Here is a 16,612-nt window from a genome sequence, read left to right on the forward strand (position 1 = left end):
ATTATATACATAATCACTTAACCACAATTCTACTTAGCGGACACGGCGCCACAACTTTCATACAAAGAAAACCCCAGGAAAGGAAAGGGCACAACAGGACCCGTAGGCCTTTAATGTTCACGGAGCTTTGGATACCGAAGGAGCTCCGTGAGACCATGCTGGTTACCTGCCACCCTCGTGGTGACTCGCTGGGCGACCCTCGATGTTTCTTCACCACCCGACTGGACTCCACCAGCTCCTAACTCCACTCTCGACTCCACCAGCGCCTCCGTCGACCAAGGAGAGAGAGAGAGAGAGCAAGGAGAGAGACTCTCTCACTCGCGAACCGCCAGCTGCCAACTCCCTCCTCACCGCTTTCTCAGACTCCAGACTCAAGACTCCAGACTCCACTGCTGGCGACTCCTCTCCACTGCTGGTCGGCGTCTCCTCTCCCCAAATCAACTGCTCGTCGGCGTCTCAACGCGCCCTTTTTATCATCACGGAGCTTCGCCCCTCCCTTCCCGGCACGCGGGGGAAAATTCCAGCAGAGCTCGGCTTGTCTCTGTGGTTGTTGGTTCAACCGTCACTTCTGTTTACTAGTTCTGAGGGAATATTCCAAGAAGTGTTGTTTTTCTTCGGTGAATTGGGTTCTTTTTTTACCGTTGCTTTCGTTTTCTTTATTTGTTGAGAATTCATCGCGTTGGTTGGCGGAGATGTTATTCGTTGAGGAGGCCGTTGTCTGTAGGGATGTTGGCGGTTGTGGAGAAGGTGGTTGTGGTTGTTGAGATGCGGTTGTGGTTGTTGAAGTAGTGGTGTGGTTGGCGTTTTGGAGAAGGTGGTGAGGAGATGCTGTTGTGGTTGTTGAGATGCGGTTGTTCCAAAATAAAGATAGCAAAAGAATAATGGCTGACTCAAAGATCACAGCCCGGTTACACGAATAATTGCCCTTTTGACATCGGTGGGGAAATCTAATCTGAACACACACTTATCGACATAACTGATCTCTGGGAAACCTGAAAGGTGTTCTGTGAATTTCCACAACTGTAACAATATTTTATTTTTTTAAATATATATATTATTTTATTATATATATATATATATATATATATATATATATATATATATATATATATATATATATATATATTTGATGATGCAACACCGATATTTTGCAGCTTCAGGATGAGGCGATGTCTGAATGTTGCTGAAGGCCATACCAAAGTCAAAACTGCATCATGAACATATTTGTTTTGCTTGTGTGCAAATTTAAATTTGTCAATGCATTTTAAGACTTGAGTTGAGCAAATATTTAATAATGATCTTCCCGAAGCATTTTGTGACGTCTGAGGTCCATCCAACAGGTGGAAAGTCGTTGATCTGTTTTGGTTGAAGTTTCTTCGGAACGTAGCGATAATTGCTGATTTCCAACAGGATGGAATTGTGTACATGTCTACAGATTTCTGGAAGAATGTTGAAAATGGCACTGCCAGTTGTTGTGCACATTCTTTCAGCACCTTGCGACAGATTCTGTCTGGACCTGTTTCCTTGCTTGGGTTCTGACATCCACTGTTGTTGATGGTGACAGGCTGCTCTTGTGTTTCAAACAGAACAGATACTTGTTTGTTGGTTTTTATCTCTGATCATTAATATCAAAGTGGCAGAAAGACTGTTCCAGTTCATCCGCAATTCTTAAATTGTTTTCTGAGCAGGAAAATGAATCTGCTTTTTTTGAAAAGCCTGTGATATTTTAATACAGTGTCAGGCATCTCTGGAAGTATTGGAACTCAAGCAGTTGTGCAGTTTCTCCTTGTACTCTTCCCTTGCTTTCTTTATCACCGATCAGTTAATATTTCAGTTCATTTAGTTTAATGTGGTCCTGAATTTATTTTCCTTCATAATATATATATATATATATATATATATATATATATATATATATATATATATATATATATATATATATATATATATATATATATATATATATATATATATATATATATATATATATATATATATATATATATATGTGTTGTTGTTCGTCTTTCGGCTGCTCCCGTTCGGGGTCGCCACAGCGGATCATCCGTTATGATCCGCATACTGATTTGGCACAGGTTTTACGCCGGATGCCCTTCCTGACGCAACCCTGGTCGCCTCTTACGACACAGGGATCAGGATTTGGGTTTCGCCATGATTCCGGGCTGCTCTACACCCTGCCCAGTGCAGAGCCCCCGTCCTCGAGCGATCCTCCGAGAAGCCGGATTACAGGCGCACGCCACTACGCCCGGTTATATATTTATATATATATCTATTTTTATATATATATATATATTCAGAGACGAATAATGCTTTCCGGTCTGTTGTGCCAAAGCATGTTTGCAATTTGTCAATGACTGCTGCTCCAAATTTTCACGCCTTCCGTGCTGGGTTTCTCCGTTTTCAATTTTTGACGATACTCGGGCATCAGGGATACCACATGATCGAAGAAGAAAAGAAAAAAAAAGACTGACTTGTCATTGTCCACAGAACTAATGACAAAGCCTTTTCGCTGCAGGCTATGTAAAAGCCTGATCAATACAAGCTTTTACCTACAGGACATACCTGCTCCTCCAAGTCCAAATCAAATGGACTGAGTTTCACTTTCATTTGTGGGGTATTTGTTGGCTTGTTTGTTTTCTTAACTTATTTTTGTTCGACCTGCCAACCTCAATGCAAGCTATATATTCTGTCTGCACAACCTTGCAAGTGCACAATCATATGCCAGTCCATGAATTGCACATCAAGAAAAAGTTAAACCTCATGGTACAGTAAAATTTACAAAATACTGCTGTAAATTTGTGTTCAATGCTTACCTTGAGAGGAACAAATTAGATTAAATTTTTTTTTAAATAAAAAACCTGGAAGGTTGTCCATCTCAGCAGATGCATCTCATCCTCTTGCTCTTCCTCATCTCCTCCCAAATTTGAAGCATATTCACCACTCCTCCACCCCATTCAATGCATGTTCCTTACACCCCTACCTTCCTCATGACAATACGTGTGCCCACTCTGTTCTCCAACGTCATCAGTTTGCTATTTTATACTCTGCTTGGCTCCAATGACTTTCCAACTTGCAAACAATTATATGAGCTTCCAACTGCCTGTGGTGGTTCAGTGCAATTACCATTTCCGGGGCCTACTTGATGCTTTTGCTCTTGTGGTAAGTGTGGAGACCCATGTATATCTGACTTTAGGCTTGCTTCAGGCCCTCGCTCCCTTCCCTTCTTTTTTTCTCCATCAGTTGATGTACTGACATTTGTGGCTTGGAAACTTAGTGGCTTGCCGGTGCACCGCATCATCGGCAGTGGCACAAACCTGGATTCTGCGAGGTTCCGTTTCCTCATGGGCGAGAAACTGCAAATCAATCCGACAAGTTGCCACGGCTGGGTCATTGGCGAGCATGGAGATTCGAGTGGTGAGTTGGAGGACTTTCTGATACATTTACTCGTAATATGAATGCTCACCCAATAAAGGTTTGGGGTTTGAAAATGTGGTGTTAGAAATGTACTTCCTGAATGGGGTTGTCGGTTTCCCGTTTTTTTCTTTCTTTTTTTTTTTTGTGAACAGATTCCCACCTCCCTCCCCCTATTCCCTGACTTCACTGACTGACGCTGTCTGTGTACTGCAGTGCCCGTGTGGAGTGGTGTGAATGTGGCTGGTGTCAACTTGCAGGCTGTGAACCCATCATTTGGCAAGGATGATGACACTGAAAACTGGAGGGAGATCCACAAACAAGTGGTGGACAGGTATGTTCTGGTCAACAAATGCTTTGACGTCTTTCAATTGTTAGCTAATTGCAGGATTCTGTGAGCCACGTGATCTGCACAGAGGAAATGTTCTGGTGACACCCTAGGTGATGTCTGTATGATGTTCATAACAGTGCCTACGAGGTGATCAAGTTGAAAGGTTACACATCATGGGCTATTGGCCTGAGCGTGGCTGACTTGGCCGAAACGATTCTGAAGAATCTCCGTCGTGTTCATGCTGTTTCCACGATGGTCAAGGTCGGTCAAATACAAACCAGCTTGCATTACGTCAGTGCCCACATTGGGTAAATAACTTGTGTTTGCATCTATTGCACATTTATATTGAGCAGTTTCTTGAAAGTGTTTGTGCTTCAAAAGCTGGTAGGAACCTTCGTCAGTTTGCATTGACATAGGTCGAGTGCAACTCTGGGAAGGGACGGTTTTTTATTATTATTATTTTGTTTGTTTGCTTGTTTTTTTTTTTTTTGTTTTTTTTCCTCCTTTCCCCATCACGTTTGCTCGGTATTGCTCTCATTTGGCCAAGAGACAATATGGCGAGTATTAGCAAGGAGAGCATGTCGTACCAGTCCTGGTCAGGCTGTGGTCTGAGTCTTCACCATATCTTTTACAATGGAACAGCCAAAAATGAAGCCGTGCGTTTTCAGCGATTTCAAGAAATGAAATCTCTAAATTAGTTGACAGTTCATTGCTGGTAGAAGCTGAAAAACTGAAACCACGATGCCAAAAACTCAGATCACAATCAAGAGTGGATCCATCCTGTGTATACACACACACACACACACACACACACACACACACACACACACACACACACACACACACACACACACACACACACTGGGGAGAACAAGTATTTGATACACTGCCGATTTTGCAGGTTTTCCCACTTACAAAGCACGTAGAGGTCTGTAATTTTTATCATAGGTACACTTCAACTGTGAAAGACGGAATCGAAAACAAAAATCCTGAAAATGATTTTTAAGTAATTAATTTGCATTTTATTGCATGAAGTTAGTATTTGATACATCAGAAAAACAGAACTTGATATTTGGTACAGAAACCTTTGTTTGCAATTACAGAGATCAGATGTTTCCTGTAGTTCTTAACCAGGTTTGCACAGACTGCAGCAGGGATTTTGGCCCACTCCTCCATACAGATCTTCTCCAGATCCTTCAGGTTTCGGGGCTGTTGCTGGGCAACACAGACTTTCAGTTCCCTCCAAAGATTTTCTGTTGGATTCAGGTCTGGAGACTGGCTAGACCACTGCAGGACCGTGAGATGCTTCTTACGGAGCCACTCCTTGGTTGCCCCGGCTGTGTGTTTCGGGTCGTTGTCATGCTGGAAGACCCAGCCACGCCCCATCTTCATTGCTCTTGTTGAGGGAAGGAGGTTGTTGGACAAGATCTCACGATATATGGCCCCATCCATCCTCCCCTCAATACAGTGCAGTCGTCCTGTCCCCTTTGCAGAAAAGCATCCCCAAAGAATGATGTTTCCACCTCCATGCTTCACGGTTGGGATGGTGTTCTTGGGATTGTACTTATCCATCTTCTTCCTCCTAACACGGCCAGTGGAGTTTTAACCAAAAAGCTCTATTCTGGTCTCATCAGACCACATGACCTTCTCCCATTCCTCCTCTCGATCATCCAGATGATCATTGGCAAACTTCAGACGGGCCTGGACCTGCGCTGGCTTGAGCAGAGGGACCTTGCGTGCGCTGCAGGATTTTAATCCATGACGGCGTAGTGTGTTACTTGTGGTTTTATTTGATACTGTGGTCCCAGCTCTCTTCAGGTCATTGACCAGGTCCTGCCGTGTAGTTCTGGGCTGATGCCTCACCTTTCTCATGATCATTGAGGCTCCACGAGCTGAGATCTTGCATGGAGCCCCAGACCGAGGGAGATTGACTGTTATCTTGAACTTCTTCCATTTTCTAATAATTGCGCCAACAGTTGTTGCCTTCTCACAAAGCTGCTTGCCTATTGTCCTGTAGCCCATCCTAGCCTTGTGCAAGTCTACAATTTTGTCCCTGATGTCCTGAGACAGCTCTCTGATCTTGCCCATTGTGGAGAGGTTGGAGTCTGATTGATTGAGTGTGGACAGCTGTCTTTTATGCAGATAACGAGTTCAAACAGGTGCATTTAATACAGGTAATGAGTGGAGAATGGGAGTGCTTCTTAAAGACAAAACTAACAGGTCTGTGAGAGCCGGAATTCTTACTGGTTGGTCGGTGATCAAATACTTATTTCATGCAATAAAATGCAAATTAATTATTTAAAAATCATACAATGTGATTTTCAGGATTTTTGTTTTAGATTCCATCTTTCACAGTTGAAGTGTACCTATGATAAAAATTACAGACCTCTACATGCTTTGTTAGTGGGAAAACCTGCAAAATCGGCAGTGTATCAAATACTTGTTCTCCCCACTGTATGTATGTGTATGTATATATATATATATATATATGTATATATATATATATATATATATGTATATGTATATATATATATATATGTATATATATATATATATATGTATATATATATGTATATATATATATATATATATATATATATATATATATATATATATATATATATATATATATATATATATATATATATATATATATATATATATATATATATATATATATATATATATATATATATATATATATATATATATATATATATATATATATATATATATATATATATGCCATGTGCCACTTAATGACGGGGTTACGTTCCGAGAAATGCGTCGTTAACCAACGTCGTCTTTGTGCGAACAACATTTTTTTTTTTTTCGTTTTCGAACATCATACTTGCACAAACCTAAACACCGAGGCTCTCTGGTTTTGCCTATTGCTCCTTGGCTCGAAACCTGTACAGCATGTTACTGTACTGAATGCTGTCGGCGATTGTAACACACATCCAAGATCGATGGAAGACGCGTTAGTTTTACTTTTGTGCTGTTCATGACGGCCATGTGTGTTTGCGGCATCTCCTCTCGCATCGATTTTAGAAAGGTGAATAAATAGCGTTTGGATTTTATAAATACGTAATCATTGCATTGATGTTATAATTTATAAATGAAGAAACGATCACCTGTCAATTGTGATATATATTTTCAGAACAGTGTGATTGTTTTATCAACATAAAAAGCTTCACTGAAAATAATTTGTGTTTTAATTTCGACTGCAACAACGATTTATTCGCGGAATTCTTCAATTCAAAGCTAATTTACTTGCTCGAAGGTAAACGTGCAAACATTGGTTCAGTTTGAAAGCCGATTTCCTTGAATCCCGATTTAGCACGATCCTGTTTTTTTTCGTGATGACATTTTATGGACCTCAACGATCGCATTATAACGGGGCCACACTGCCGTTGTTTATTATCATTATGAAGTATTATGTGCTGTATTTATACGACTGGCAGCGCTCCGTTGGCTTCATCACCCGGCGATAGGAATTTTTCAGCTCCATTATAGGCCTAATGGAGCTGGCAGATCCGTCGTATATGCGATCACTGTCGTATATTCAATTATGCGATCCGTCGTTGCCCGAAACGTCATTGTGTGTGTGCGTGTGTGTGCGTGTGCGTGCGTGTGTGCGTGTGTGCGTGCGTGCGCGCACGCATATATATTATTGCAACATGTGCAATTCCATTTGTGGACATAGATCAGCAACATCGAGTTTGTTTCTTTCTGTCTTTCTTTCTTTCTGCTGACAACTACACGTCTGGCGATTTTATTCAGACAAGCAAATACCACCCATCGCTTCATTGGTGGGGATATTTAAAAAAAAAGGGGGGAGTGCGAGGAAGGGGGTGGGAGTGTGACTCGTCACCACACATTGCTGTACATTCCGGAAGGGAGAGGGTGCATGGGAGAAAGAGAGAGCACGATGCCTCACCACACATTGCTGTACACTAGGAGAGGAGAGAAAAAGGTGAGGGTTCGCAAAGAGAATGATGTGTTATGCTTATTTAACACACACACACACACACACACACACACACACACACACACACACACACACACACACACACACACACACACACACACACACACACACACACACACACACACCTCCTGTATGAGCGCTTGTGATTGGACTGCTCTCACCAAGGCACCACAGCCTGTTCCTAGTTGCGTTGCAGTTCAATATCTGTTCACACGTATAAAGTAAATGAAAACAACCACAAATGTTTACCTTTTAACAGTGCTTTAAGAGGGGAACTCAAGTGGAAAATTAGTGAAATTCAATAAAAAGTGTATCAAGCCACAGAGAACACAAATGTCAATTTATACTTTTCACAGCAAGACTGAACATGGCATAACTCCGAACACTAGATCGATGGATGTTGTTTCCCTCCCCCACCGAAGGTGAAAGCAGGTTGTTTTCATCCATTTTTGTCTGTCTTGTTAATTGCCGGAATCGTTCGGATTTCAGCAATTATGTTGGTTGGTTGTGTGTGTCATTCTGTTTGTCTGTGTCTGTCTGTCTGTTTGTTTACCCTGTAGCAGCCACACCGTTTCAGCGATCATGACCAAACTGGGTACAGATGTCTGCCATGGTCCAACTTCGACACTTGCTGTTTTTGGTGAATCTCGGTCAAAGGTCAAAGTCACCGAAAAACCGAAATTCTTATTTTCGCAATAGCGTCTGCTAAAATGGTCGTATCGACTTCAAACCAAATCCAAAATGTGCATCTTCCAATTCTGCATCCAACCATATGTCTCATTAGGGTGTCACACCAACACCCTTTCTTTGCGGTCGGGGGTTGAATGTCAGGGGGGTTGGGTCAAAACTTTCAAATTGTGATAAAAACACCATTTCAAGTCCGATTGACTTCCAAGTTATAATCATGACCAAACTAAGTGCTATAACTCATTAAACAGTAGCACTATTGATTTCCAGGTTTTTGTTTTTTCAGAGATCATGGAGATATGACAAAGTTATTCCGGCAATTCCTTGCTCAACGAGCAATTTCATTTGTTTGCTTGTGTGCAGGATATCTCAAAGTTGTGGACGGATCCAGATGAAATTGTGGACAGGTTGGGTGTGTGACGAGGACGAACTGATTAAATTCTGGTGAAGATCCAGATCCAACTACGAGCATTGTTTTTTATTTACTTATTTATTTATTTGTTTATTTAGTGATTTTTTTTTCACCATTGAGAGATTGGGCGAAACGGATTATGTAGCACAATATGTCAAAACGTTGTGGACGGATTAGGACTAAACTTGGTGGACACGTTGGGTGTGTGGCAAGGACGAATTGATTCGATTTTGGTGAAGATACGAATCCAGATCTGGATACGAGAATTATTTAACTTTTTAACCAATTCTTCACCAATGAGAGATGGGGCCAAAAACGATATATAGCATGATATCTCAAAAATGTATTTGGCCCCATATGTTCTCATGGATCAGGCATTACGTGGCGGAGGGATGCACTCCACTGAGTGCCCTTCTCGTTTTATATGCATCTCTGCCAAAGTGATGGGTCATATAATGAACGGAGATTGCACAAAAAGATGAGAAAAGCGACGTCGTGCATTTTAAAAACTGCATAACATTTTCAGCGGGCGAGGCACCACATGACACTGTGGGCTCAATGCAGGTAGGGCCCTGAACTTTAGGTTGATTGATGTATTTTTGGTTGTGTTTAGCAGAGGACCAGTGCAGGGTGATGGCAGGTACTTTTTCTGTGTATTGCTAAGGCTTACAGACTAACAACCAAGCAGCTTATAGCGCACACACGTCACCAACTTGACAAGTGGCTTGATCAGTCCAACAAAATGGTTAAGGAGCGGCTGACTTGGCAAGTGCTTGCAAGCTGATTAGTAATGGGACACACTTCACCAAATGGTAGAGTTGGTCATAAGGAAGAAGCCGATTTGTTTTGAAGTCGAAAGGACAGCATAGGCCAAAGGTCAACAACTTCGGTGTTTTTTTTCTGAAATTGTCAATCTACATCTGATCGATTTGAAATTTTAAGAATATTTGCAAATTTGGTCATTTAATGAAACCACCAATTATTTTTATCAGGAAATTTGTTTTAGGGATTTCGCAAGTATCGTACTCTGCACGACGTCCTTGTCTGTCTGTCTTTGTCAATCGCCTACAGGTCACATTTTAAAACCTATCTTCACGAAGCTTCATCAAATGGTAGATTTGTTCATAAGCAAGAAACATATTGATTTTGAGGTCAAAAAGTAAATGTAGGTGAAAGGTCAATAATTAAGTCTTTCTGAAATCCTCAATTTTCATCTGATCAATTTTAATTGTGGAGGAGTTAGTAACCCTAACAGCATATCATGTCACTGAATTCAACCACCAATTATTTTTGAGATGAAGATGCGTGGAAATTTCTAAAATCCTCATTTCCATCCGATGGACTCAAAATTTGAACAGGATTTGCATATCATGTTACTGAATTCAACCACCAATTATTTTGAGGCCTCAATGTCAACATGGGGCAAATTTCTCAAATTAATTTTCATCCGATTGACTTAATTTGAAGAGGATTTGCGTATCTGGTTATTGAATTGTGTCCCCAATTATTTTTAAGGTGAAATTTGTTTTAGGAATTTTGCAAGTATCGTGCTTTGCCCGGTCTTGGCTTTGGTTTATTTATTAATTTGTTTATTTGTTGTTGTTTTTTATTATTATCAATATATTATTTATTTATTAAGATAATGTTTGAAATTGTTTTCAAAAGGGGTGTATATATTTACCCTGACACCTACTTTTCATTCAGTCATTCCCTTGGTATGAATGCAAAGTTTGGGGCCGCTAGGTTTCATGGGTTTGGAGTTGTGGAAGAGGTGTTGACGTGCCACACGCGCACACATACACATCGTTTTTTGCTTGTAATTGTACCATACTTGCTCATTCTTATTGCTGTACCTATACAAAGTCAAACACCTGTGACATCGATATGAATTTTAGCCCTTCGGTACTAAATAACAGCTATCCTGATCATCATCATCTCGCTTGGCTTAGTTCCGATTGGTCAGTATCATGGCTGAGAACCTAATCCGACCTCATTTTGCTATTTTCTTCAAATGGATCTGTGCGACCCCCACCGCCACAGATGTGCACACATGCCACATCCTTTTAAATGCCTCCTCTGACAGTGTGTCAAAGCAGTCATCACGGTCATATTGCTGGTCTCATTGATGTTCGTTCCTTTCTTGACTATGAGATGTGATGGTGGCGGTTGGCAAATTATTTGATGGCCTCCATGGGTCTTGAGGTCGACCAACTATGACGCTTGGCTCGAGGTATTCCACGCAGGATTTTTCTCTTTCCAGACAAGTTGGTGGAGCAAAATCAGGTCTATGGAGATGTAGGGTATGTGTATGCCTGGTGTTGGCTTGATGGTTAGGGTAGTGGGCTTGGGATCCAGAAGTCCTGAGTTCAAATCCTGCTTGGCTGTTTAATACCAGGTGGGGTTGGCTCAGCCTGTCATCCTACCGAGGTCAGAAAAATGAGTACCAGCTTACTGGGATGATTGAGCCGTCGGAGTGGTGACCCGTCCAGGGTTGTGCCCAATAGCTGAAGAAACTGCTTCGCAGCACCGACGCTCTGTACAGAGTATGGGCCTGATGGATGGTGCGTGTGTAACAACGCAAATAGAGACTAACTGTTATGACTGAAATGGAGTGTGTTTGTTGTGTGCCACTCTTTGTGTTCTGTTGACATTGTTGTGAAGGTAAGTGTCGACTTCTGTAACGTCCCCAATTATTCCTACCTTCTTATAGGGTCATTGCGGAAAGTTTATGGGCCAAGTCTTTCAGGAACTAGATGGCCAGGCCTGATGTTTGACAAATTTGTAATTTTCATTGGGCCGGTGATGACTCGTACTCTTCACAAATGACACCATAGGATCCTTAGCATCCACCAATACTGGCCGGCATGTACCCAAGTTGACGTCTATCGGAAGGATATTGCTACTTTGTGATGAAACACCAATCCAACAGTTTGTATTTTGGTCAGGAGTCAAACCCAGAGAAGATGGCATAGAGGTAAGCTTGCTACCTTTGCACCATGGTGGTCTGTGTTCAAGTAAATGTGCGTTGATGTTCTCTTCTACAGCATTCACATCCAACGGACGAAACGGTTATTTTATAAGCCTTAAGCCCACGCTTAAACCGGAAAACTATTTTAAATGAAGTGCTTCAAGCTTATGAGGCTTTAATCCTGGAGGATCAAATGACCTTGGAAGTTCAACCAATCCCCATCGCCCACCCCCACTGCAACAGTGAGTATCTTTGAGAAAATGTTTTCCCATTCACATTTATTTATTAGATGCCCTTCATCACGTGAGCGAGCATGCTGCCTTTTGAAAGTCTGTCACCTGACCAGTATTATTAATTGTGCCTACAATAGGCTCCAAAACTTAAGATAAGGTTGAAGGTTGGTTGGTCTGATTTATTGTTACCAATTTGGTTTTGGTTCTTGGATTTTGTAGTTTTAATTGAATGTCTGTTTTTGTAATTAGGTCTTGTGATCTGTTTGTTTGTTTGGCCTCATTGATTTGACCATCAGTGCTGTCCAATTCAACCCTATTGTGACCTGCCTGGAGGGCATGGTTTGATCTTCAAATTGCCCCTGGGGAGCATCCCGATGCCTACTCGTGTAATGTTTCCACTACTTAGTACAGGTTGTTTGGACTGTTAACATTTTTTTTGTTTCCACCTCAGCATGGGCTCCTCAGATTCTACAAATTCCGAACATGCCTATCTCTGCCTTGTTGGCTCGTGGATGGATTGGACACTTGGTTACGGGTTCACGTGGACTTTAAACTTTTGGAGCTTTCATTTCTTGTTGTTTCTTTGACATTTCATTTTAATTTGATTTGATAGGTAAAGTGAGCCTGTTTTAGTGGACAACATGTGACTTATGCACACCCTTGCCAAAACACCAAAATGAGTTTATCGAGTTACATATTGCTGAGATTGGTTCTTTATACATTTGTTTCCCATTCCACTTGCCTTACCCAACTTTGTTTAAACAGAGGTTTGAGTTTCACTGATTCTTTATGGTTCTGACCAATGTAGAAAATTTTTAAAAATGGACTTTGTGGCAGAATTTTGATTTCATTTTGCAAACTTTATCACGACTGATTCTACTCCTAATCACCTCCAAGGGCGTTCACGGCGTCACTGAAGACGTGTTCCTGAGCCTGCCATGCGTTCTTGGTATCAATGGCATCACTAACCAGATCAAGCAAGATCTGCAGCCTTCAGAAGAGCGACAGCTGCAAAAGAGTGCCACCTCACTCTGGGATGTGCAAAAAGACCTGAAGTTTTAGACCAGCTTTGTGCCTCTGTTTGTGCGCTCGCTTGCGAGCTCGTGTGTGTGTGTGTGTGTGCGCACGCTGCTGTTTTCTGCACTCCACCTAAACACGCGGCCGATGCTGTATAATCACGTGTAGTGCTTGACATTGGTTGTGTCCAATCGGGTCTTTCAAGTTCAGTGATGTCGTATCTTTTCCTTTTTTTTCCTTTTTGTTTTTATTTTTTTTTAAACCCTGTGAGCTGTGCACTCACCACCGGAAGATAGCTGCACTGTTTTTTGCATTTCCACATGTGAGAGCCTAATTTCTATTCCAAGTAGTCTCATGGACCATGAAGCTTCACACTCCATTAAAGGTGCTTGCAGTGATATGTTTTATTTTCTTTGTCTCTATTACCGATGAGACAGAGACGTTTTCTTTGTCTCTGTCTCATCACTCGGTTCAAAGTTTTGGAGCAAGTTTGGTGATGCAAATGTACTTTTTGGTTTTAACTGTTTTTCTGAATTTGGGGGTGGGGAGGGTTGTTGTCGTTTGTATGCAGCAGTATGAGGCTGTGGATGAGCATCAGCTAATGCAGTATCCCATAGATTAGAGCAATAATTTTGTAATTTTGACCAAGGTTCTGGAGATGGCTTGCCTACTCTATGCGACGGTTTGATTTCCACCTGAGGGACGTCGCACGCGATCTATTGCCGTGCCTGTGAAACACCAGAAGGGAAGGGCACCGCACTTCTTGCTTGACACCCTGGATGAATGGCAGACTGAATAACCTCTGGAAGGTAATGCCATATATTTTAGAAGTGAGGAAGAAGAGTTGATGTGGGCAGTGAACTTGGATTTTGGAAGAATGCATGCATCCTGGAGTAGAAAGGGAGGGTCAGGGAGCAATGCTAGAAAATAAATGGTACAAAACAGACTGTCGACCTGTCTGTGATGAGGGTAACAAATGCTGAGCTTCCAATATGTGGCTGGAGGATTCCCAGTATCTGTCTGTCTCTTTGGAGGCCAGCTTTACTATGTGGTTGGTCTCGGAAAGGTCATGGCCGATTGTGAGGCTGAACCTCTTCCAAAGTATAATCGAGGAAAGCGATATGTGGGTTGCTTGATTATCCTTCCCAATTAATAGTGACAGATTTTCCAGCATTGAAGAACATGTTCCATTTATCAGACCAGTGTCTCACTATTTCCAGGCCTGCAGAGGAGGTGCGGAGCAGCTGCTTTTTGCCGAACAGAGGGATAGGGTACTGTTGGACACAGTTGTCGTCTGCACAAAGGAAGGATGTTTTCCAGAGCATTAGAGAAGTCATTTAGTCTATTGGAAATCTAGTCTATTGGGAGGAGAGGATTCCATTGATGGTACCACATTATCTGCATGAGTGGAGGAAGTTAAAAATCCAGGAATGAAGGTGGCCTGTTGCACAGACAGAGCTTGACAAACAAAGCAGACTGTTGAATGCTTGATGTGTCCAGGGACACTGTTCTTCCACTTTTTGCTCTTCATCATCTTTGTCCCACCCCAATCCATATCTCCACCTTTCATTCTCATTGAACCCAACGATGGTGTTGGGTGATTGCTTAACATCATTTTCCGTAAACCCCTTCTGACCTTTTTGGTAAGGGCTGCCAGGATAGCTTGTAAGGTATGTATATGCTAATTTGAGCTGTCTGACCTGGGTTTGAATCTTGACTGAGCTCAAAACTGCCATGTTGGAATTTTGCACGCAGCGCACAGCATCATGGGCATCATCTATCGGAAGGACATGAAACGTGACGACCTGTCTGCGAGCACCAGTCGATGGTAACGTTAAAGATCCTCCGGTGTCTTTTGCAGATTAGGCAAGTTCTTGCCGCCACGCTGAACAAATTGCTAATTCATAACTCGACTGACCTGCTGGGAAGGCAACCACCCTGTTTTGACCGCACTGATGCTCCTGATCTGGACTCAGCTTGGATGTCCAATCGGATTTTGATGCTCGTCAAACTTGTGGTGATCAGGTCACCACATTCACCAAATGACGCAATAAAAATAATGAATTTGGAATATATATATATATATATATATATATATATATATATATATATATATATATATATATATATTCGAAAATATAAGTTTATTTTTAAGACTGGGTGGCAGTCAGATCACTATCTGCAGGTAGTGGTGTCAGTACAGTATAACAGAAGACGTGTCTTCTTGAGACCACACTAAAAATAGCAGTTCAACCTGAGCCCAATTTTTTTTTTAATTTTTTGTTTGGCTTGAAATTTTTATTTTTTGTTTGGCCTGGTTATATTCGTCATGTTATTATATTCGTTATGTCTGTGTGTCTGTCTGTCCAGAACGTAACTCCATGGACTTTGATCCGATCTTGATGAAACTTGGTTATGTGTTCGATATCGATGTCTCGTTGTGTTTTCCTTGATGAGGGTGTGCTTCGCCCATTGTGGGCAGAGCCATGCCCAAAAAGTAGCCATTTTTAGGGGGTAGTCGGAATAAAAATCTATCTTCTCCTTGGGAATTGACGGAATGGAATGGGTTCTTCGGTATTTGAATAGCGAAATTAATTATCTAAAACTTGTCGTTGTCCGATTTTTTTTTTTTTTTTTTTTTTTTTCCATTTTCGTCACAAGGTCAAAAACTTGGAAAATTGTGAATTTTGACATAAAATCATACGACCGCCCAAACAATGAGAGCTTGGATGACTTTTTTATGCATAATCTTGAGGTCATTCCCCACCTAAAGTCTTGAAACCATTTTGCTCTATCTCGAACACCTTGCCCGTGGCGCCCCCTTCAAGTTTGTTTTTACGCTGATTTCATCAAAGTATGGATAATCTGAGGAGTGCAAAATGCCATATAGCCTATATGACATTATATTGTTCCTGGAATGTTCCAGAGGAAGTTTTGCACCAAAGGTCATAATCCTTGACCTTTGAATGCCACAAAGGTCAAATTTTCAAAGTTGTGGGAATCTTACCGGGTTTTCGACCTTCGACGAACTTACTCCAATGAGCTATAGTACGTATCCTGTTTCCTTATTTTAATGTCCACAACATTGTTTTGTGACCTTTAAAGGTTATGCAAAGGTCAAATTTTGAAAGTGGTTGAACGAAACCGGGTTTTCGACATTTTTCAGCGAATAACCTGTCACCCGTACAACATCATGTTGATCATTTTTATAACTTGGTCAAACATTATCACATTGTCTCATCCTTGACTTCTGAAACGATCTACATCGTCAAATACCGCTCGTGGACCATTGTCGTCTTCAGACTTGTCTATTTATTTTGATTGTATACAGGTGAAGCTTGTGGAAGAGCTTGAACACTGAACTGATCAACAGAATAAAATAAATGGTATAGGAGGAGGGTGGTGTGGGGGTGGGGGGACACCAACAGGGGAGTTGAATGACAAAATCAAGGGAAAATTGGGCAAACAGTGGGTGGCAGGAAAGGATGCATGGGGTGGACAGGATGGATACAGAAGGAAAAATGTGGAATTTAGAGTGAGGGGG

General features: G+C 41.5%; 1 protein-coding gene across 3 annotated transcripts in view; it reads left to right on the forward strand.

The window, feature by feature from the left end:
- LOC147025072 (L-lactate dehydrogenase-like) overlaps window positions 1–13,466 on the forward strand; it is a 188,984-nt gene extending 175,518 nt beyond the window's left edge. For 2 of the 3 annotated variants that reach the window (XM_085885667.1, XM_085885666.1), the window contains 4 exons: window positions 3,223–3,432; window positions 3,646–3,763; window positions 3,898–4,021; window positions 12,949–13,466. In XM_085885667.1, coding sequence (XP_085741793.1) covers window positions 3,223–3,432; window positions 3,646–3,763; window positions 3,898–4,021; window positions 12,949–13,113 — 617 coding nt within the window. In that variant the 3' untranslated portion in view covers window positions 13,114–13,466. The remainder of the gene's footprint in view (window positions 1–3,222; window positions 3,433–3,645; window positions 3,764–3,897; window positions 4,022–12,948) is intronic. The other variant, XM_085885668.1, reaches the window with a different exon arrangement.
- Window positions 13,467–16,612: the final 3,146 nt, after the last annotated feature.

Source organism: Eptatretus burgeri, chromosome 6 (assembly GCF_056783735.1).
Source record: "Eptatretus burgeri isolate ZD-2024b chromosome 6, Ebu_testis_v1, whole genome shotgun sequence".
NCBI classification, from domain to species: Eukaryota; Metazoa; Chordata; class Myxini; order Myxiniformes; family Myxinidae; genus Eptatretus; species Eptatretus burgeri.